Source organism: Frieseomelitta varia, unplaced genomic scaffold (assembly GCF_011392965.1).
Source record: "Frieseomelitta varia isolate USP_RPSP 00005682 unplaced genomic scaffold, Fvar_1.2 scaffold_442, whole genome shotgun sequence".
In the NCBI taxonomy this organism is placed as follows: Eukaryota; Metazoa; Arthropoda; class Insecta; order Hymenoptera; family Apidae; genus Frieseomelitta; species Frieseomelitta varia.
Window position 1 is genome coordinate 64,380 of NW_025110193.1, and position 24,713 is coordinate 89,092.

At 38.1% G+C, this 24,713-nt stretch overlaps 1 protein-coding gene across 1 annotated transcript; it reads right to left on the reverse strand.

Annotated features, from left to right (window-relative positions):
- Positions 1-1,385: 1,385 nt before the first annotated feature.
- On the reverse strand, positions 1,386-22,834 carry LOC122532213. The gene is made up of 3 exons (XM_043660789.1): positions 22,772-22,834; positions 21,084-21,389; positions 1,386-2,057 (listed from the first exon to the last, which is right to left on the reverse strand). The coding sequence occupies exons 1-3, from the start codon at positions 22,832-22,834 to the stop codon at positions 1,968-1,970; spliced, it is 459 nt and encodes a 152-aa protein (XP_043516724.1). The 3' UTR covers positions 1,386-1,967.
- Positions 22,835-24,713: the final 1,879 nt, after the last annotated feature.

A 24,713-nucleotide genomic window follows, 5' to 3' on the forward strand; every position in this document is an offset into this window, starting at 1 on the left:
CGACTCTCGGGGACCTGCCGTTTCGGCGAGGACGGCGGTATTATTTTAAAACGGGACCGTAAAACGGCGCCGACACCTCGCGCAATGCAAATTTCACCCTCGTTCAGATTAGCTGCGCGGAGTTACCGACACCCGATCGCGAGTAATTATTTTGCACGCTGTTTACACGAATGGAATTTAAAATACAACGTCCTGGCGAGTATCGTGCTTTTCTTTTCTTTTCTTTTCTTTTTTTTAGTTCTGCGTGTAACTTTCGTTAGTTTCTTACGAACCAGGCCAATCGAAGAAACTGAATTTGAACGGGAGGATCTGAGGAGAGACTGCGAATCTTTACGTGCAATATGAAAAAAATTTATGGAATATCGGAATATGTGTACATGTTTGATACGTAGTAAAACGATCATTCGTTTCGTTAGATTCTCTGAAAATTCGCAGTCTCGTTGTATGAGTATTGATGTTTGTGTAGTTTTATACTTTTACCGAAATAATTGAAAAAGAAATGGAACCTAGATAGAAAATTGTTTTGCATACCACATTGTGTTTTGAATATCTTGCGTGTTACTTCTATAAATAAATGAATAAAAATTATATACAGATTATATTTGATTGTACTTGAGAATATTGAAATTACTGTTGAAATTTATTTATTACTATTATAATTTATTAGATTTATATAAATAATATATACTATACTGTTGACATGTACTATTTATTATACTGTTGTGATTGAAAATTAAAATCGTCTTTTTTAACATTGGACAATTTTAAATTTCTTTTTTTACAATTGCTCAGGAAAACACGAATATTTTTGACAAAATTACCATTTATCTCTGATATTATCAATTTATAATTTTCTTACAGTGACAAAATTACCATTTATCTCTGAGATTGTCAATTTATAATTTTCTTACAGTAGGTTCGCAGAGTAACAATGTTTACTTTTTGCAGATTCGAACGATTTTTGTAGCTATTTTTCATCCCTTGCTTCTCTAATGTCACCGATACAATTTTTGCGTTTGCTTCAATTTGCTCGATAGCTTTAGCATTAACGCTAGAACTATCAAAGACTAAAGCATGAAATTTTCATATTCAGAGATATTAAATTGAAAAAAAGAAGAAAAAAACAGTGAAATACAATGGAATACACAAGAACACATTTATTTGTGTAAAAATGAAAAAGAAAAAATTGTTATAAAACAGAAAAATCACTCAAAATCTTTAAAAATATACTATCTTACATCTAAAATGTAATGCAAAATCTATAATGTAAAAATAATTTGCAATCTATAATGTAAAAATATACTATCTTACGTGTAAAATGTAATACAAAATCTATAATGTAACAATAATCTGCAATCTATAATGTAAAAATATACTATCTTACGTGTAAAATGTAATACAAAATCTATAATGTAATAGAAATATTACAAACTAGTCAGTTTGGTTGTTCTAGCGTTAATACTCGAACGACGATTACCTCTACCTAGATCAAATAATTTCGCGAACGAAATCTCCAAGAAGAAAGAGGCGAGATGATCGTAAACACGTCTTCGTGATCATTTTCCAACGGATTTGTCGTTCGAAAAGTGGCGAGATGATCGTAAACACGGCCGACGATCTGAGTGATCATTTTCCAACGGATTTGTCGTTCGAAAAGTGGCGAATCCCCGTTGATTCCTTTCTCGCGAGCTCTGCCGTGGCTGCCATTCTGGATGCTGGAGAGGACGATGAGGGGGGAGGAGGTCAAGGACATCGACGGGGTAGGGTTGGCCTTTTAAAAAAGGGAATCAGGTGCAGGACGCGTTCTTCACTGGCGTTGCATTGCGTTGCGCTGCGCCAAGGTGGAGTTTAATTGTTGGCGTAAATTTCGCAGCCAAGGACGTGTCCATACGTTTCCAGGCTGTACACGACCAAGGTCGCTGCCTCGAGATCGGCCATCGGCTCGCAATACGATATTCGCGCACGAATTAATCATCGCTCGTTCGTTTCCTTTTACACATTTCGTCGGTGTGCGCTGAGACTTTTTCGGTGTTCGTTGAACTGGACGTGAAATCCAACTGAAGAAAGGGAAAAATGGAATAAAACATTCGTTTCGTTCTATTAGATACCATAAATATTTAAAATATACTTATTTTATGTACTTATTTAACAACATAAACAACATGAACGAAATAATTAGATACTTTATTTACATTCGTTGAGCATCCGTCGATTCATATTTTTAAAAATGTGGGATTTTAGTACGTTTAAGCTGAGCATACCACGGATAATTTTGTAAATCACTAAAGAAATGGAAGGATAAAAAATTTGTTTCGTCTGTTGAATATTGTAAATATTTGTATTTTATAATGTTGTAGTAATGTACTTTGTTTAATGTACATTTTCGTTAAAGGCGAATAGATTGAACAAAATAATTATCAAAATCGTGGATTTTTATGCATTTCTTTAAATAGAAATTGCATTCAAGTACAGAAAAATGTACGTAAAATATTTAAAACACAGAATATCTTATAGTTGATAAGCTCTAATAGCTAATGCATACATCTGAATTTGAGCCCGATAATCATACAACGTTGAAAACAGTATCTTATTATTTATTATTACTTTGAAATTGTCAAATTGATAATGTCAATTATTTAAATAACGATCAGACAACAGTAACTAACAGAACGATCGCTTTTCACAAAGCTGTAACAGATATTAATCAAAATATTTGATAGACGAAATAGACCACCGCCACTTTTTGACTCGAAACAGGTTTTAACTAACCACCCATTACACAGGCGCAGTACAAACTCTAAACCTCGAATTAAAACCTATCTAAAGAAAAAAAAACTATCTTTCTTCTCGTGTAATTAACTCTTGAAAAAATTTTTCCAAATTAAACTGAGCTAATACAAACCAAACCAAACCAAACCTAAAGAAGAAAAAAAAAAAATTATTACCTGTCTAAAAAAACGAAACGTGTCAAAATAATAACTGATGGGCAGTCGAGTGAATATTTCCGAAAACTATTATTATGTCAAGTGCCTTTTAATCGCGGCGATTAAACATAGAAATTCGAGCAAGGTCTTCGAGAAGTGAAGATTCACCGGATCTCTCTCCCTCCCTCTCTCTCTCTCTCCGCCGTGGCTTTTGACGATCAATCAAAACGCAAGGGCTGTAATTAAAATTTCAAAGCTCCGCGCGGCAGAAAGTGATTTTGATCGGGCACGGCGACGTTCACCGATGTAATTAAAGACGGTGATTAAGGCTAAACTAAAGGACTAGCGACCACCGCGAGATTATTATTCGAACATCCGGTGTTCGGCACGAAATTACATTTATTTATTTTTCTTTCTTCTTTTCTTTTCAATCTCTTCGATTTCTGACGATGTTTGGAATTCAACGTGAATCAATTTTCACGTTGAACTGAAAGATAATATACGCGCGTTACAAAGATTTATTACGATAAAATTATTCCGGAGAGCTTGAAGAATTACTATAAATTCTATGAAGATTGTGTAAAAATTATTCAAATGATTATTACGAAGAATTGTTAGAAAGATGAATCAGAAGATGAAATCGAGAGGTTTCCTATTCCTCGCAATCGCATTTTCTAAGTTGGAAATAAACATAACAAGTACGCAATTGTAGTTACAATGTAATAGACGAATAATTGCATTCTCCAACGAATAAATTTATAATCATCTAAACAGATGAATTTGTATTCCTTCAAATAAATAAACAAAGATGAATTCATCGATTTTAAATTTCGTAACTGTCTACAGAAATCGCAATTTGGACAATTCTTCACGATTCTTCGAAAGTTCTCCTCTTCTGTTTGTTCAAAAGTGTTCATCATTTATTTATTTACGCGGAATTATTTTTAATTTAGGGGAAACTCGAGGCGACGCGTGTTAATTTATCGAGTCGATCAGCACGGTTCATCGGCGACTCAATATACAGTGGCAGTAAAATGAAATTTATGCTTCGAAGAGAAAAGATTAGTCTCCATTTGCCGATTCTCTGTATTCCCACGTTTCAACGCATCTGCATTTCCATCAAAAACGGACCTCTCTTATCGTAATGGTAGAAAGTATCCTCTCGGCAAAGTGAGCACCCTGGACGTTTCGTGAGTGAATTTACACAGGAGTAAGATAATACGCGGTCGTGCGATAAACAAGAAGGAAGAAGAAGACTTTTGAGTTTCGCCGAAACCGCCGATCAAACGATCGAAATCCAAATATGAAATCTTCTATCGTTGAAGAAATTACCACAAAAAAATATTTGGTATTTTCAAAAATTCTAAACAAAAGTTTAAACTTAAATTTTGAAACTTTATTTACACTTGAATTGAAACTTTGATACTTCAAGACTATTTTAATAATTCTGTTTCTTAAATTTTCTAAAAATTCCGAATTGGTCGTAGCTTACGATTCATAATTTTTATTTTGTATTTTTATTCCACCAGTATGGAGAAGAAATAAATTTTTCTGCGGATCTTGATGCAAGTTTCACGAGAACGTTAACTGTACATCTTGTGTGCAAAGTCAACGCAATTTACGTTATCGCGGTATCCCCGAAATTGGTTGCAATTTATTCACGAAATTTATTCAGTGTCAGGGAACAACGGAGATAAAGAAACATTGAAGGGAGAATTCCGCGCGAAAAATTCTGAGAAGCTTTACTTGCCAGACGAATGAGTGAAGTAATCTTTCTTCGTTTGATGTTTCTGAAACTCCACCTTCTTTTCGCAAGTCTGAAACTTACTGAATAGTTTTATATTATCTATTAAATTTTTGCATAAAGAGTACACAACTCTGTTTTTCAAGTATCTTACAGTCATGAACTCTGAATAATTTATATTAACTTAAAAATGAGTCGTATATTCTACATAATAAATGCAACAATTTAACAGATACTGTAAACTTGTGAAAAGAAAAGTAGAGAAGCTCAACTGCTTTACTCTGAATAATTTTATACTCTACATGCAACAATTTAATAGATACCATAAAACTACTGAAACTTGTGAAAGAATTTTAACTTTATTTACCTATATTTTACTGTATTTCCTATATCTTTACTATATTTTTACTTTATTCTTCTTTAAAAATCGGCAGTTTACTATGCGACAAACAGATACAAAACTGTAAAGAAGCTCTGCTGTACTGCCTTACTCTGAATAATTTTATATTCCACATGCAACAATTTAATACATACTATAAAACTTAATACATACTGAAACTTGTGAAAGAAGAAGAAGAAGAAGAGGGCATTAAAAATGAAAAAAAAAATCATCTTCCACTCGCTGGAATTCGACTCTCTAGAAAAATCGGCCGTTTTCTACGACAACAAACGGATATATAAAACCGATGCGACGAGAAGCTTCATCAACTCTGACTGCTCGAAAAATTTTACACCCTTCGACAGAAAAATTCCATGGAAAATTCCAAATTTCAAGAATTTCCATCTGTGTCATCTGTCAACGGTTGGACAGATGTAACGGAAAGCTGCCGAAAGCTCGCGCAAATATTGCTACCACCATGACTGTTCGCGAAGACGGTAGAGAGAAGAGAGGAGAGAAGAGGAGATTAGAGAAGTAGGAAATCTGTGTGGCGGCAGGGACGAGTCAATTCCGCCGCCCCTGGCCCGAGTCGATGCTTGTCAGAGAGCGAAAGGAGCCAAGGGTGGCCGAGGACGTCCGAGGAAGGAGTGGTGGCTGGGGGGCAAAGCGATCTCGTGGGAAAAAGGAGCAGGTGTGACTCGGGCGAGACTCACTCCGTGAGGAGCGACGCGAGCCTCGGAGAGCCGTGACGCGCGCGCGAGCGAGCGAGCGCACACACGCGTACGAAACGCGTAGCGCCGAGCGTGTGGACGAAGCGTGTGGAACACGTGGTCACGGCCGCGGTGGGCGTGCGTGAAACGGGGCCTCCTTGCAAGTAGAGACAAGCAGGCAACGCTTCGCTTCTCAACGAATCGTCCGACAAAAAGAGATTGCGACACACACGCACGCACGCACGCACGCACGCACGCACGAAGGGTGGAAATATTCCAACGTTTATCGTAGATTATCGTGTGTATGTATGTATGTATGTATGTATGTATGTACACTCCTGTCCATAACTCACCGGACACTAGTTACTAGAACACAGATATACTTTTCTGGATTAATTTTATTGTACAATTTTGTTGCATGTACTTATTTTATAATAATACTTGAAAACAAAACTGATATTTTACGTATATAGTCTGAATAAATATTTTAAAAAGTATCAAATATATATATATATATATATATATATATATATATATATATATATATATATATATATTTAAAAAATCCAATCGAAGAATTATGGGATGAACTGGATAGAAGGACTTTGGAAAACGTGTCCAAAATCGAGAAAACACTTGTGGGAGAAATTACGAGAAGCGTGGAAAGAAGTTCAGAAATATTGATAAAATTAATCGAAAGAGTGCCACGGCTAGTTTAGACAGTCATATCTGCACGAGGCGGATATATCGGCGAAACAAAGATACGGTACATTATATATTTCTTGGTAAGTTTTTTTGACACATAAACTGTATGACATATGTATTCTAAATATTATATATATGTAATAAGTAGTAATTTCGTTTTATAAAATAGAATATTTTATCGAATACAATTGCTGTACCTCAATTTATCATAGTGTCCTGTGACTTATGGTATGTATTTATGTATTACGCGCGCGCGCGTGTGTGTTGTTTAGAACATTTTGGAATTTTGTTAACACTAAAACCACTGACGACTAAAGAGTATAATATTCGTAGTAAAGAAATTAAGGAGCAAGGAAAAGTTAACAGTATTAGTATACTTTTGCTATCTCCGATTAACTACCAATCACATACAGCCGTGAAATCGTTTCGAAAATAATTATCGACAATGACTATCGTTGTTACGGGCTTTTAAATTTCTCGTGATCACTATCAAAGATACAGAGTCTGAATTAAATTTCGTTTCAACTGCTGTGTATCATAATAAATTCATAGCATTAAACGTTTTTAAACTGAACACAATTTTACGCAAAATTGTGTTCATTCTTGGAACTTCCGATTTTCCAGAAGTTCGTAATAATTCCCAGTCTAGCGGTAAATTCAAATGCATCGCGCGCATGATCGACAATACGACGAAACTTTACACCGAAGAAAGAGAAAAAGAAAAGAAAAAAGAAGAAAACGCGTAGAAATTACACGTTCTGGTAAGGAACGAAGGAACGAACGATCGATCGATCAAACGGCGTTACGCAGGGCAATTATAACGCTGCTTGGACCGCGTTACGGTGAACCAGGCCGATTAATGGCCGATGATCGCTATCTCGTTCATTTTATCGCTTTTTCGAGAAATATGTAGCAATATTGCGACGGGGAAGTGATTCATTAATCAGGCGGATTCTCAATTATGTACCGTTCGATATCGATACTTTCATGGTTCCGAGGTGTAATTTAAAGAAATACGGAAGAAACGCGCACGAGCACGGCGCAAAGACGTTTGTATTCGAAGAGGTGTTCGAAGAAAGTAACCAACAACCGCGTTTTACGACTATCGACTTCCTGTTGGAATGCAGGCAGAATATTTTCTTTCTTTTCTCATTCGTCTATGCGTACTTCTTTATCGTTTTAGTTCTACTTCTATATGTTTTAGTAAAACCGCGTCGAGCAATTGATCTTCAATGTATTTCACCTCTTGCGCTAAAATGACGTGCCACGTACGTCGAGAACTTTTTGCCCCAAAATTGCAATATTCTCTCAGTTTTAACTATATTTAAATATAAATCTAGACAAAACAAATAATAAATTTATTACTTCTCAATAATATCATATCGACGAGTATCGAAAAAGAAAGCGCCGAATTCTTGTATACGGCTCGGTCACTCGTTACGGTCCGCAATCAGCTGCCAGCGCAAGAGATTAAAATATAGAAAAAAAAAAAAAAAAAAAATTCAAAGCTGAGAGATTTAAGCCGCGCGGTGAATCCTCGACGAGCGTGTTCGATTTAACGCTCGCAATCGAGAATTTCCTCGTTTAAGGGACGCCGGAGGGGAGGACGAAAAACGAAGAGGAGAAACGAGAAAAAGGGAAAGGGAGGCCGCGTTTAATCACACGCTCGAATAACTCGTAATTACAATGGGACGAATCTTTAATTAACACAAAGTACCAAGTTAATTGGCGTCTACGTGGTATCGAAAGTCAGTTATTATTAACCGTCTATAAGAATTTGATACGTACGACGTACGCGGTAGCAAACAGCCGCTTGATATTACGAATTTCATCCTTGATATGCCAGTTGTGCTTGCATCTCGTGGAATCGATTTACGAGTGTTTAACACATTTAGTTCTCTTGTCTTATTCCGAAATTCCAATTTTCCACGGCTTCGTTACAAGCGTGCACTCGTGTGCGTCGCTTCAATTTGTAAGCATTATACACGTATACTTGTGGCCAGTTTCAAAGTGTTCATTATCGCGAATTTTCGTGTATTTCTTCTGTCGAACCTCGGATAAATAAATGCGCGTCGACGTTTCTGAATATAAAAATTCGTTGCTTGTAGAAATTTGTGGAAGTTTGTTCTCATTAATTTGAAAATTTTTAATTTCAGTCTCTTTTTGTGTGCGTTTGTGTGTAGGTTCTTTTCATTAAATAAGAAAGTCGTAGCTGTACATGTCGTTACGAATGTTTGAGTCTTGCGAATAATATCAATGAAATGTCAGTTAATATTTATTGTCTATTAACTAAATTAATTATTAGTGACACTAACTTTTCAAAACAATATTATTAATACTATATACATTATAATAATTAATATAATACATTAAATACAATACATTAAATTAAATGTAAATTAATATTACAATAGAAATTAACTAACATTTAATAGATATTTGGCATTTATACTGTAAAGAGACACAACTATCCTGGTTACACTGGTAAAATTTTGAACCAATACTACAATTATAAAATACGTGTTATTATACTATAAATATCATCTTTAATATTATAAATACACAAGTAACTGCACAGAATATCTTGTCTTCAATTTCATTTTGAGATTCATCAATGTCTCATAAATAAGAGATGATCTCTTCTTCATAAATAATTATCATTATACTCTCACATACATATTTTTTTTTTTTTTTTTTATTTGCTCCAAACTTGATCACTGAGATCATGATAATGTCACAACGTTAATGAAACTTCAAAATGTTACATGTACGTAATAATAACAGTTGTGAGCAACTACATGCTAGTTTTCATTTTTTTCATCAACCCTTCGAGTGCTTAAAATTATCAGAGAAGTCCAAAAGTTTTAGAGTTTCGATACACCGTAAAACGTTAACCTCTGAAATAATTTGATCACCGACCACTGGATCGTCAGTGTGTATCGCGCAGATTCAATTAACTCAAAGGGTTAAAAATCAAATTGAACTTGGCTTTGAATTGAACGTTGAATTAAAAGGAACAAATAGGATACGTTACCTGAATGCAAGGAAGAAACGTGAGGCGATAATCATCGCGGGCTATTAACGGGAAACGTCCAAGGCCGTCCACCGAAAATCGACGAACATTCGTAAAACGCACGCTGTCTTTTATAGAACCCCGAGTCACCAACGAGCGTAATTAAAATCTAATAATCGACTGCGTAAACGATAACGTTCAACAACCGTCTCCACGTGGAAACACGAAGCATACGTACGTATGAATCGAATTTAATTAACCGACGAACCAGCTGCGTTCGACTGACGACCGACAAGTAATCCTGTCTACAAACAAATACGTACGAACGCACGTACAGGTGACTGTCCCGGTGTAAACTACAGCGACTCGTATTTATCATCGGATGTACCACCATGTTTGTGAAATTTTACTATTACTTTAAAATTTCTTATTACTACATTATCATGTGCACACGATTTATTTCATTTGTGTAAATTGATTGGTATATTGTTCGGCTGTTTTCCAGAAGTTTAATTTTAGTAGATTCAATTTGTTTGTTAATTTCATTTTACTATTTGGTTCATTTAATTTCAGATATCTGCTCATTTTAGTGTGTTAAATATTTATTAATTTTTATTTCAATTTAATTTATTTAATTTTTGTTAATGCACATTATTTCGTTCGAGTTACTCATTCGTTTATATTCGATTCCACTTCGTTTGAAATATTTATTAATTTCATTTCAATTTCTTAATGTATCAGTGCATTGAATTTAATTTTAACAATTGAACTGATTTTAATGTAGTAATTCTGAATTACAAATCTCCGATTAGATTTCTAGAAATCTAATCGCATTACATTTAATCAAGAAACTCGGATAAAATGAAGCGAAATAAAAATACTGAATAACAGAAATATAATAGAATATATATATATATATAAACAAATGTAATAGAACTGAATTAAATTAATAAACAAATTAAACAAAATGCGATTAAACGAAATGAAATTAAACAAACTAGACTAGTATAAAACTGAAATTGACAAACAGATCGAATCAAGTAAAATTAAAACTGGAAAATATTTATTTATTTAAGAAATAACAAACTAAATGACGTGAAATTTACATTTCACGAAATATCTGAATATTAATACGAGTCATTTTATATGTAATATATACCTATTCTGTTGAATTTTCTTACTTACATATCACCGGCAGAATAAAACGAGCGTCTCGAGAGATCGTCGTAAAGATTTGATCGGAAAAAAATCTGCAGATAACATTACTATCTGCAGATGAAGAGATAACGTTGTTTAGTTGTCTCCAAATGAAGGGAAAATTAATTGAATGGAACTGATAGAGAATATTTACGATTTAATTAAACTGGTACGCCGCGATGGCGGATAAATCGGAAAGCCAGGTGTGTTTTTATCGACACACTAGCTCGTTGATACGAGAACCGAGGATCAATCTCACATGAACTTCTCTTTGTGAATTCTAAAGGTTTAAAAATTATTTTTAAAAACGTTTCATTCTTTTCTTCTTTGGTCTCTTTAAGTTTCCGTATTCTCGACGATGCTCGATTAAAACATCGTACTTTTAATCTACTCGAATCTGAAATAATACAATTTTTCTTGATTGTCCAATATCGATAACTATTGAACGATATTGGAAATACAATTTATAAATGCAACAAATATTAAGAAACGAAATTGGTCTGATGATAACGAAGATTATTCGAAACGAGAAATAATTTCATTCCATGGTTTGCTTGCCGTGTATATTTTTTATATCTTTTTTGTATATTTTGTATCATTTGCCTGTGACGTACCACAAAGATTCCTTTCTCTTTGATAAATTAAACTGCCTGTATTAAATTGAATTGAATTTCATATTTTTCTCTTCGCAAAAATTCACCAATCGAATAAGCCTTGCATCGCATCTCGAGATAAAGAGAACCGAGTATTTCGATATACTTTTCCAGAATCTCGACAATCTCGAATCGGGAGGAACTATCGGAACTCGATCCATTCCGAAACGTCGTAATTTCTCTAAATTAAATTGAATCAAATTTCATATTTTCCTTTCCTACTGTCGTTTTAAAGTGACTGAGCCTCACATCGCGTTTTAATATAAATAAGCGATCGTCGTCGTGGACGATGGAACGAAGGAAGGTTCGTCGACAAAAAAANAAAAAAAAAAAAAAAAGAAAAAAAAAGAAGGAAAAAAGAAAAGAGCTAGAAGGTGGAGCACGAGAAGGATAGGGTGATATCGTTCGAACGACTTAATAGTACGTTCGAACGTTCTCTCGCGGCTATTTATAGCGAGGCAACAGGTTAACGCCTACGTTTCAGAAATACGCGTTTAATCGGGCAAAGGCGTTCGCGCGCGATCATGCCCGGCAGGGAGAGGAGCAACGTTTCCTTTTTTCTTCCTGTTTCGCATCCCGTACAAATTATGCCTCGTTGCTATAATCACGGCTCGCCTAGAGCAGCGAACGAGCGCGCGCTGATCCAGAGGTGCGTTTAGATCGAACGAGCAACGCACGATTTTGAATGGGAGCGAGATCGCTTGCTCCTGATGTACGATAGGGCGAGTTTCGTACAAAGAGCAATCTGCGATTAAACTTATTAATGGGACAAGAAGTTCTTTTGAGGGGAAGAGAAACGTCCGTAAATTTTCGTAAACATCAGAGTAAGTAGCATAATAGAATAAATAGTCGCTCACGAAAGTATTTGAACGTTAATACGGGAACTTTTTATTAATATATCTTGCATGTTGTGTAAAATATTTTAATACTTCACTAATATTGTATGTAATAAAACGTGTCATGATTATGTTGACCAAATTATATCTGAATACTAATATTATATTAATATTTTCAAATTTCACTAACATCGCAATGAAGCATAGCCATCATGATTGGTCAAGTTTTGAAACAAGTCTAAAAATATACATAGAAACTGAATATATTATATTGGATACATTGAAATATAATATTGAATATATTAAAATTGTGAACATTTTGAGATTTTATTAATACTGCGACAAGAAAAAAAGAATAACTATTCAAATTCAAATTTTTATCGTATTATTTTAAATAGAAATAAAGAATATATTCAAATTTAACCAACTTCAACCAAGAATGATAACATTGGAAATTGAAAAAATCTCTACACCTCACGCACACTGAAGAAATATATTCCAACTGTTATAAATTAAAGAGCAATTGAAAAGATTTACAGTCTAACAGTAAAATCTGAAAAATCTATATTAAAATATAAGAAAGAATCAAAGCACGAACTTTCCTCTCGATTCCCTTGCAAAAAAAATCCACGTTCTCAAGAATTATTCAACACCGTAGAAATCTATGATCGAACAAAATTAACAATCACAATGTTACCGTAATTAGCAGCATCACGATATTTTGCGCTAATTGACAGTAAGCGCTTTCATCGCGTGAACCTGGGTAAGAAATCGAGCAGACAAATAATACGCAATTAGAAGAGATCGTGTCATCGTGTGGAAAATATACGCGCGTACGTACCTACTTACGAGGTAATTCGCATTAATGGCGAATGATAATAAGCATGCCAGGTGGTGATTTACGTGAGTACCGACACACCCGGTAGATTTTTGTGACATTTGTTCACGCGAACACACGTTACAGAACATTCTGTCGCATCTGTCGTCGCGTCGTGCCAATTGTCGCCGACGATCAAGATGTATAATTGTAATCGGCTGGAATATATATATATAAGCTCGAGCGTGCCTAACAGGCGAAATTACCGGCGACTAATTGCAAGGTATTGAAACCCGTGTGCCAGAGAAGGTTCGAAACCGAAAGGTGGAAAGTACATGAAGCGAGGAGGGAACCGAGGACCTCTTGTCGAAGACGCATCGCGTGGCAAACAAAATTAAAAGCTCACCGAATAAAAGTGAGACACTACGTGTACAATTTACAGTAATTACAACGATTAGAATATTTTATTATTAATTGTAAATCGCAGGCGTCTCGTGTAAATTAAATAAAATATTTGCACGGTAGCTCGCGAAAATATTTGGATATTTGTAGAAATCTTTTATGAATATTGTGTATAACAGATACATAATTATTATAAATATTTTATAAATATTATACAGTAGAATAAGTTCTAATTTACTGAATATTTGGATATTTGTAGAAATCTTTTATGAATATTGTGTACAGATACATAATTATTATAAATATTTTATAAATATTATATAGTAGAATAAGTTCTAATTTACTGAATGCAGTTTATCGTCAATTAAATTCTTAATAAAACCCATTTATTCTCGCGATTTCCGTATTTTTCTCAAAATGCCCCTTCGGTATAACGTGCTACTTGCAGATTAACTTTCATTACTACAATATAAATGTCTGTCTTTGTTATTACAGCAAACCAATCACACATTCAATAAATTTTGTACAAAACGAAAGCTCGTACTCTTTGTCGTGTACCTAAACCTCTTCCTGCTCCTCTGTTATAAATCCTGCACAGTGCAATTAGTATTTTTAATATTGACACCAAAGTCATTGAAAAAAAGAAAGATTATTGATCGTTCGCGCAAAGCGGACAGGTTATGTTGAGGAACGTTCGATTCGAGTAAAAATCCGTTCGACGACGTCGCAAAACTATGTTACGCGTTCACAGCCCGTGTTAATGCGCCGATTCATCGCACGAAATGCACCATCGTGTCTTAATTACAGCAGTGTCGCGGCACAATGTGCGGCATTAATTTTTTCCCGCCACACCTTTCGGCCGAGAACGATGCACGTGATTCTGTCGCGCCTTGTCTTTTAAATCCACTTAACCCTTCCTTATCCATTGACCTCAATGACGAGCCGAATTCAAAAGAATTCACGCACAACACCGGATCTTGGAAATTTTAGGGAAAGTGTGCGAAAATTGCCGCCACCGTATTGATTCGTGTAATTTGTGCCCGGTTTTTTTTTTTCTTCCTTTTCTTTTCTTTTTTTTTTTTTTTTTTTTTTTCCTTTTTTTTTTTTTTTTTTTTTTTTTTTTTTTATGGAATTCGGTGATAATTTGCACGTGTGTTGTAAGAATTATAGGAATCGACAAGTGATACACTGTATGTGATACACATAAATGTGTATGTACGTGCCTGCAGTATGTAAGGTTTTCCAAGAAGAGAGTTAATATTTTTTGTTGTGAATATTGTTATTACGACACAAGAAAATTCAATTTCTTCGATGTCTTTGACTGTGACATTTGTGAAAGACGGCTGCAGTGCGAAAATATGCAGAATGAGATTTAATCTTGTAATTTCGTGTCTGATAATATATTTCAGTAGTATTGTAGCTGTGTGGATATCATTCACCTCTTTTCTATGATTTTAAGAATTTTCTACTTTAAATAATAATATTTATTTTATGTCGTTTTTGTCCTTCAAATAGCACCCTTTCTTCTTTCATTTAACCTTTTTAATTAACCTCGATAATTTTGATAAAGGCAAATTAAAAGAAAGCCGAATATAAAGAACGCACACTATATGAAACGTACGAATAATTAGAACATTAGATAGTAGAATAAATTAGTTGAATAACGAACGTTCCACTAATCGAAATTCTACTATGTTGATGAAGTTTGAAACCTTCAATGAAACCCTGAAAATTTAATCAAAATATGTGATATAATCTATAATTGAGTCAGTGCCAAACACTTTACGCAACCAATAAACAAACTCGACTAACTCACACAATTGCCTGTAACAATAAATTCGACACTTATACATAATAAATTCATTCTGTGCTGTTTTCAATCAAACATCTTGTAATTCCCGCGAATTACACGCAAATTCGGCCAACATTACGCGTCTCATTACGAGTGCCAATGAAATGTCAAAATCTTTTACATAACACATTTCTGTACGTGTGTGTTTCTTCAATACCTATTTATTTCGCCAACTCTCCCCTCCACCATCGGATAATTTACGACCTCTCAGCTGAAAATTACAGCACGATACACACACACACACACACACACACACACACAGAGCCAATTTTCGTCCTCTGCCTCCTCTTCATCCGGCCAGTTTCGGCGACAGTGCACATACGTATGTACGTACATACAGCTTCTTTTTCCGTGAGCAACGTCTACGCGGGACTCTCGGTCCCCTCTCATCCCCCACCCTCCGCCGTTATGAGGCCCAATTTTTTTCGAACGAGACGACGCTGGCTGCTTCGATTTGGTTCGGTGCGTTGCGTTGCGGTGCTGTGCGTGCTGACCACGAGGCATGGGAACGAAAGAGAGCAGGGTGTGCCCATGGGGGTTTTACGGGCCTCGAAAAAAGACGCACACGTTTCCCGCACACGACCACCACGCTCCGTGCACGCTTATAGGTCCACGGGGGCCGCTGGAACCCGCTGGGCCCCCAAGATCCCAGGGTGAAAGGAAAGTTCTTCCTTCTGAGGAAAGACGCATGCCGATCCGGACAAATATCTTCAATTGTCCATCGCGGAATTAGCTTTCGTCCTCAAAACGGGAGGAGAGGGGGAGAAGGGATGGGAAGAAAGAAAAGTACGTATACAACTCCATTCGCGCGAGGTGCATTTACATCGAGAGGGATTCAATCATCGGTCGAAAGGTGAAATCTTCGGCCGAGTTTTTGATCCTCGAATGACTGTTGATCTGAGATTTTAGTCGAATGAATATGAACAGTTCCTGTTGGGTGAATGACAAAGTCTAATTGTTTAAATTGATCTTTCTCGACGAGTTCAGATAAAAAAAAAGAATGGAATTGCACAGCGACGGAAATTAACTTACGTAATTTCAAAATTGCAAAATGGTCACTTTAACGTTCGACATCATAAATTCCTCTGTACTAAGATTGCAAAATAAAATGGACCTTTGCTCTTTAATTTTTATGAAACACAAACAACCACCGTCTCGAGGCCGCATCCAATCCTCCAAATACGAGCCACTGCCGCATTATTGCAAATAAAGCAAAGCAAGTTTCCAATTACCAAAATACGAGATACCTGTCTCAAAAAGAAAAAAAAGAAAGAAAGAAAAGAAAAAGAAGGAAACAGTGTAAATCAACAGCAACATCAATACGCCATCAAAGTATCTGAAAATCCACACTCCGGGCGGCAAAATGCGCTCTTCTCCGATTAAGAAACGCGATCCAGGTTAACGGGTTAACCGGGCCGGGCGGAGCGGGCCTATCTGCCGAAAGGAATTTCCAACAAGAACACGCGCGCAATAATTACCCATAATAATTACCATCGGCGTCGGAGAGCCGGCTTCTTACCCAACCAGAAAAGTAATAGCCTTCTCTGCCGATCACCTAATCAATATTACCGCGGGCGATAAAAATCGACGACAGCCCACGACGTCGTGTATACTCGTCAGGACGATTTTTACGATCGCGGTGGCACTATCTGGCAAGTCGCAGGTTGGTGGAAGCCCGATACGCAACGCCCGTTATGCATATTAGCATAACGTCAAAACATGCCGATACTTTCTCCGATCTCCGCCCCACGGGCCTGTGGCCAGGCGTGATTACTTTGGCCAGGGGTTGCAAAAGAGGACCCGGGGGGGGGGGGTAGGAGGGAAGAGAGGGGACGAGAAGAGAGCAGCGAAGGAAAAGGAGGACGAGGAAAGAGGGTTGGCAGTCGCCTCGAGAGAGCAGCACGAGGACAGGTGGCGACGAGAAACCAGGGAACCTCGGAGCCACCGAGTTCTCACGCGCGAAACCTCCAGCTGCCACCGAGGAGATATACACACGCTGTTGGGGCCGATGGCAGGCAAGCGAGCGAGCCGATCAACACACCCTCGAGATACGCACCCGCGCGTTACCCTGAGCGTGTGTGTGTGTGCGCGCACGCGGCCTCCACGTGCACCCCAACCACGAACGAAGGAGAAGATCTAGCTGCCCTCGAAATGCTTGCACACTCTCGTCTCTCGTTTGACGAGCGTCGGCAGATTTGTCACCGCTTCGAGACCAGCGCGTTGCGTCCCGATCCGGTGGGGGGGATCAGGGTGGATTGTGAATCTTTACTGTTGGCATTTGTACGCGAATTTTTAATCCGAGGTTCAATTTTAATTTCAATTCATTTCAACTCTATGGACAACTGTAACTTTACATTTGACTTCCGTGGAATTATAATTCGATGATTCTGCATTTAACAACAGAACTACTATCAAAATGACCAATTGATAATTTCTAGTTGGATATCAAACAGTCTATTTTGAGAAATTTAAATAATTCTTCTTAAAATACATAAATAAAAGCTTTTTGGAAATTTTATCCTTTATACTTGTTGAGTTAAGTTAATATTAAGATTGGTCACAAAAGTGCTCGAACGTTTATAAGAACTTCCTACGGATATTTTAAAATTTTATCGCTTTTGTAATGGAATGTAAGAAACAGATTCAACACGAAATACGAATGAAAACCCACAATGTAGATAGTCGTTAATGAGTAACAATAACCAAAATTTCTTCTCACTGGCATTAGGCAAATTTTGCTTTTGACTAGATTAACCACAATTTCCATTAACTAAAAATTGCAACCTCGATTAATCAGAAATTCCGTAAGGAAGGTACGTGAGAAAAATTTGACAGTAAGGAGAATTTTTTAATGCAAATAAAAATTGATGTGCGAGAAAAATTTGCTAGAACTGGAAAGCGAGACGAGAAACATGTTTCTACCTCGAGCATCGGCACGCATTAATGGTGCATTGGTCTATTAAAGGGGGCAAAAGAAAGAGGGGCAACGTTGGACAAGGGAAAGGCGGACAATTGCGTGCGGCTGGTCAGGAATCTAAATATTGCCTTGTACACCCCTTTGCCATCCCTCGCGTCCCATTCATCTTGAAACTGAATCGACCATTAGTGGAATCCCTTCTTCTACGGCTTTTCTGCGTTGCGTTTGCATGCCTCGCTATCTCAACCACGTGAAATACGCTATACATATTTCTACTTTTCAGCGATTTACTCGCGAGCTTTGTGTCATTCATCCCGGGTCGATCGAAACGTGGCTGTTTCCAAGGATTTCCACGCAGTATAATATTGGATCGCCTCGGTATTTTATGCTTGAAACTTTAAATGCTCGAAAAAAGTCTGGCGGCAAGACGGCCTTAAACGGATTTTATACTCGACAGTGAATCGACCGTGCTTACAAGCCTTTGACAGGAAGCTCTGCGTCTTCCTTCGTCGGACATTAACAAAATTTCAACTTTAATCTCTTCTATCTCGGGAGATTAAAAATAATTAATCGCGAGAGCCTTCGTAAAAGGAACACGTGTACGTTGTGAAAAGCATCGGGTTAATTATACCGTATTTTATCTGGTAATTTTTGTTAATCCTTGTAATTTGGTAATTTCGTTAATACTCTAAAAGTGGGCAGCAAGGAATATTGTCGCAAAGTGACGCGTAAAAAACTGTAAGCCTAGGAGGAAATGTAGAATCCAATAAACGTGGGTTGAAAGAATCAACAGGAGTATGTGTGGATATAAATTTTATAATAGATTTACAGTGGTGCATTTTTCAAATCTGCTACAATCTTCCGTAAAATGGATAAAAGTTTGTTTCTTACCTCATGTTATGCATCATCTCGTGCACGTACCATTCCGATTTCTTTGTCAACTACAATTGAGTTGTAACGTTAAAAATTACAATTACATCGATGAGAAACTTGTATGGAAACGAGATTACAATAATTTAAATAATTTAAGCGTGAGCAGCACGATCGATCCACTCCGAACTAACAACCAGTATTTTTCATAAAATACCGATTAAACACGAACAACCACCGCCTGAAACGAGTCCACCGTCCCGTACATAAAATTCAATAAATATGATAAAGAAGCTGGCTAACAAGAGTAGCGTCCCGGTGCCATAAATGCGATACACAACCGGATTCCTCGTCACAAGTATCGGTTCTGACAGCGCTGCTGATACACGGGAATAAATAATCCCTTCAATAAACGTCTTATCTTCCGATACGCCTCGATCTCATAAACAAGACCAAAAACGGAAGAAGATGAAGTTGCGCCGATACGAAGTCATTCCTTTCCTTTCCTTTTTCTCTTCCTTTTTCGATCAATCGTCACAACGAAATAGTAGAACAGTTGAGAGATATCGGTATAATTCGAGTGGCCGTTAACTAAAAAATGATTCTCGGAAGGTCCAGGGGATTAAAATACCTCGGAAACGAACTCGTGCGTGGATCGTTCGAGGTCGACGAGGCGTTAATGATCGATAGATCGAAAACGGGCCAGTTAAACGATCGGATTATTCGCGATATCGGCCCATCTTATAACTTATTCCGCCGATACGCGATCTGATCTCGGAGCGTATCGGCTGGTAATAGCTTCTGGTTACCGGTTGTAACCCGAAGCTCTCGATTTAGTTAGAATCGATCAACACACGCAACACGCGCAAAAGAACTGCGACTGGCTTCGATGTGTGCACGGAGAGAAGGGTTAGCCGGATGTTTCCTCGCGCCAAAAGATAGATCGTTTAACACGAGCAACCCTCCAAGCTCTCCTATATACGCGGAATGTAAATCACGTTCACGGGGATTTTTCGCCTCTTGTTGATCGTTTTCTGCGTTTCAATTCCTCCGCGTTTTCTACCCACGTAAATATTTCACGCGGTTTCTTATCGACAGACTGCAAATTTTTGGAGAATTTACGCATTTCTGGAAAATTTAAAAGTGGCCAGGTCGACGGAAATATCCAAAAGTATTCAAAGTGGGATATTAATTGTAATTAATTTAGTGAGTGACAGATTTAGATTCCACTTCTTCAGTGTACAAAATTATACAAAAATCTTTAGTTTACTTGTCCGATTTTATGTTATATTTTCGTGATATCAAACTTTTGTAGTTACAAAAAAATAGAACTCTGGTATCTAACAATAGAATTAATGAAGAAGTGAAAATGAGTATCTTTATTCCACTAATGTTGGAGATTTTGTACATATTTGCATACTGTACATATTCGAACATAAATTTGCACAAGTATGTAAACTACCGCAGTCTAACTATAATGAACCATAAATATATCCGCGAGAAGCTAGAAAATTTTCTTCAACGAAAAAGGTGTATCAACGTACACTCTTGAAATGTTTCCTGAATACGAAAAATTTACAAATGTTGTCCCATTCAGTGTATTTTCATCCCCAAGTTTCGATTCAAAAATTTAAAAATTTCATCGTACCAGCTTTATAAATTTTACTAAAACAACAAACCTGCTTACTCACTGTGTCCAATTTGCATACATATGTTGAGAAAATATATGCAAGAACAGCTTTCGCCTTGTCCATAAACATTGTCACAGAACAAAGACACGATGTACATGAAATTACTGAGCGAATTGCAATCGCGAGCAAATGAATCGCGACAGAAATCGCGTTCCGTTCCCTCATTCCCTTGGTCTAAGGTTAAGTTCGCCTTCGTATTACAGCCTTCTGTGCAACAAGTTATCCTTCTATCCCCACCGTTTCATCAAATCGGCACTCTCGCTCGCTCGCGCGCGGGTCCATCTTCCATCGCAGTCCGACGTGCCTCGTGCAACCGCCGTATGCTTCCGTCTCGTTCCTTTCTCAAGAAGAATATTCCAGTTCCTTTACTCACCTTCAACGGGCGACGTTCTCCATCCTTCGTCCGCTTCTCGACGCCAAGAAAACAATTTCCTTCCTCGTTCAGCACAACTTCACCACGTGCTTCTCTCGCACTCGTTTCTCCGATCGGAGTAACACAGGCATGTGCCGCGCATGCGCCAGTGCTACCGTGCGCAGCTCGTGCTGCGCGTACGCCAGGAACAAGCAACCATTCTTTCTCTCTCTCCTTCTTTCTTGCGCCCTCTGCACTCGTGCTACTTCCTCCGCCAGTTTCTTGGCTTTCGGCGTGCTTTCCATCCTCCTTTCGCCTCCCTTCCTCCTTTTATCCTTGTCTGCATCTTTTTTTCATAGTACCGTGCGCAGCTCGTGCTGCGCGTGCGCCACCAAGTGCCTATTTTCTCCCTCTCTTTCTCCGTTGCTCGTCACCGAGATCTTCCATCTCACTTCTCCACCATGGTGCTTCGACGATTTCTATCTTGTTCTTCGTTCGCTGTCCCTTATTCCCTTGATTTCTCTCTACCCAACGACGTCTTCTCCGTCTGTTACACGACGAGCGCAGCTCGTGCAGAGCGTATGCCACGATAAAACACCTACTTTCCGTCCTCTTTCAGGTTACTGTCTGTCCTTGTTGTTGTTCGTCCCGGTTCTATCTTCTTGCACGGGTTCCGTCTTTTGCTCTTTGTCTTTTTTTCTCCTTCTCTCTCTCTCTCTCTCTCTCTCTCTCTCTCTCTCTCTCTCTCTCTCTCAATCTTTCTCTATCTCTCCGCCGGTTTATTTTCCTCCGCTAACTAAACCCGTTGCCGGGTTTTTGTTTTTCTCGCGCACCGTGCGCAGCTCGTGCTGCGCATACGCCACGACCGTCCTTTCTTTTCTCTTTTGCTCTCATTCGTCACCTCGCTAATCGTTCACCCTCCTCTCTCGTTTCGCCGTTCTCGTTTTCCACCCGTTCCTCTTACTCTCTGGTTTTTCTTTCGGCCGTCGTTCACGCTCCGTCGATCCAAGTTTACAATTCGCCCTTTCGTGTACGCACACAATTCGAGCTGAATGCGAGCGTCATTCCCGATAGTTTCATCCTTTTTTTCTCTTTTGTCATTGATCGACACAAGCAGAGAGTTCGATGGCAGATCGAGTACTAACAAATAGGGCGAATTTGTTTATTTGAACTTGCGCATGCGTACAGCGACGCGCCATTGTCAGCCAATGAACGTTTAGGAAGGAAACATTTAAAAGGATCAGTTTTTTAATAAAATTCAATTTCATGAAGATTTTCTGGTAGTTAATTTCTTGCACATAGTATGTTAAATATGCTGATTACTTTCCAATTTCGTGATACAAGTTGCAAATAAACTTAACCCCACTCTCAAATTATAACCCGAATTACAATCGGAAACGGACAACTCTACAAAATTAACATAACAACAGAAACGAGGAAGAAACACCAGGAAGTTATTCCTGTCTACAATTTTCATACAATTAGTTGCATCCGTCAAGCCCAAAACAATGAGGCCTAAAGTCGAGGGGCCTACACATTACAATGTGAAAATTCTCACAGAAAAAATTCCCGCGCGGCAACACGTGAAATGTAAATTACACAACGGTCCGCCGTTGCTCGCGCTCCTTGACAAGGGTGGACGGACGCGAACAACGAACGAAGGGGTGGAATGTACCTGCCCTTCTGCGCAGTAGGGCTTACGCACGTACCTGCGCGAAAGGACGCGCTGTCTCCACCCTCGTGCTGCCCTGTTCGACTTTGGCGCCGCGCATGCGCTGCCCTTCGCCTATATAAGAAGGAGGCTCCTCACCCTAGCTCACACTCAATCACACCTACTCAAAACGTGCGCATCTCCAAGGACAGTAAGGCGGATCGTATCCACCAAGAGAGAAAGAAAGAGAGAGAGAGAGAGATTCGTGTTGCAGTCGCGTGCACGTGTCCATCTCGTTCCATTTCCGCCTCTCATTCTTCTTCTCCCCCCCCCCCCCCCCCGCCCCATTTTTCTTTTTTCTTTCTTATCCGCAAAAGAAACCCGAAACCCACCTCGTACATATTCTTATCGTGCTTGTACACGCATACGAACAGAGCCCGTCTTACACACACATACACACACACAGAGGTTCACAAAGTGACGTGCACGAAGAGCGTGCACAATCTCGGACACCGGCGGAGATCATCGATCAAGAACACAACCGAGAGTCCACGGGCAGTCTGGTTCCGAAACATCAGGGATCACGACCGGTTTTTCTGCACGGTCGGCGCCACCATGAAGAGGCGAATCTCGAGAGCGATCGTCAGTTCGATGACTGATCGACGTATTGACGGTGGGCTGCTCGCCAGACGCGCCATCAAGAACGCTCTGTCGATCGTTCGAGAATTGTACGGCAAACTGCGCGGAGAAGTCATTCACGGAAAGGAGAACGTCGACTGGCAGAATCGAGTCGTTAACAAGATCAGGCTGACAGCGTTCGGCGTGCAAGTGGACGACGACGACGAGCTGCGTAATTCGAGGAACGAAAACCTGGAAAACGAGCTGAAGGAGCTGGCGATGAAAATGAACAACCGTTGAGAGCCTGACCGTGTCCCCGAGTTGCAGTCCCGTTACGGAGGTGGCCACTTCGTTTTACGGAAGAGTTTCACGGACGACTCAAGCTTTTAAGATGGCCAAGCAGATCGACGATCGATAAATATCACTTAGTAAGGTCTTTCATTGTACTTCGCGAAATTTTTAGCTGTAGTTTCGTTTAAGTTTCAACGTCTTTCATTAGCGGTTAAGGTAGCAGATTCGATTTGATAACTTCTGGTTCGGAGCTTTAATTAATATATTCATTACAATGACAGATAGAGATAGATGCGTTAGTATGTATACGTAGATTTAGAAGAACGTTGCAATAGTAGTTTTAAGGATCTCTTAAGTTAGACAATGTTATTAGACTAACTTAAACTGTGATACTAGAGTTAAAGATACATAGATATATATATATATAGAGACACGGTAGATGTAATTGCTCGAACTTTGTTGTGAAGCGAGCACACAGGCCGCCCAGTGCATATTTTATAATCTCAGATACTGTGATACGTGACAGAGAAAATTTTCTACTATATTCGTCGACTCTGTGATAAATTTTGAAAAGCATGCTTCCAGAAAGCTGTGATACTAAAGATTAATAAATAATTCGTATTAGGATAGTTTGTAGGTTAATCGAAGGAAACTGTGATAGAAAGTGCTTTAAGGGGAAATGAAGCGGATTTTTGTAAGGAATTGTAACGTGATCTCACTATGTGTCTTCCAGAAAATTGCAATACTAGTTTGTAAAAGAAGAAAGTAATAGAGACTTTTATTCTAGAGACTATTAAAAAAAAAAATCGAAACTGTGATAGTTAATTGTAGACGACATAGATTTACGATAGTTCGTATAAGTTAGATTAGAATTAATGGAATTTCAGCTCGAGCGATATATTGTGATATTTGTATACTTTGTCCAAGCAGAATCGATCAAGATCTGCCAAAATGGAAATTTGCATGTCGAAATTGTTCTTTCCTTTTCTTTTGGTTTATTCGAGAAATTTTTGTATCCGTAAGTTTTCCTACTTTTTCTCCATTTTTTGTTTTGTTTTTGTCGCTTTAATTTTCTCGGTTTGCGCGTTTTA

Coding starts and splice junctions, on each gene's coding strand:
- LOC122532213 (XM_043660789.1), bottom strand. CDS start 22,834: ATGCGCGGCGCCAAAGTCGAACAGGGCAGCACGAGGGTGGAGACAGCG. Junction 21,390..22,771: donor CAGCGCGTCCTTTCGCGCAG/GTACGTGCGTAA, acceptor CAAGGATAAAAG/GAGGAAGGGAGGCGAAAGGA. Junction 2,058..21,083: donor GAGAACGTCGCCCGTTGAAG/GTGAGTAAAGGA, acceptor CCCTTTCTTCAG/TTGGATTTCACGTCCAGTTC.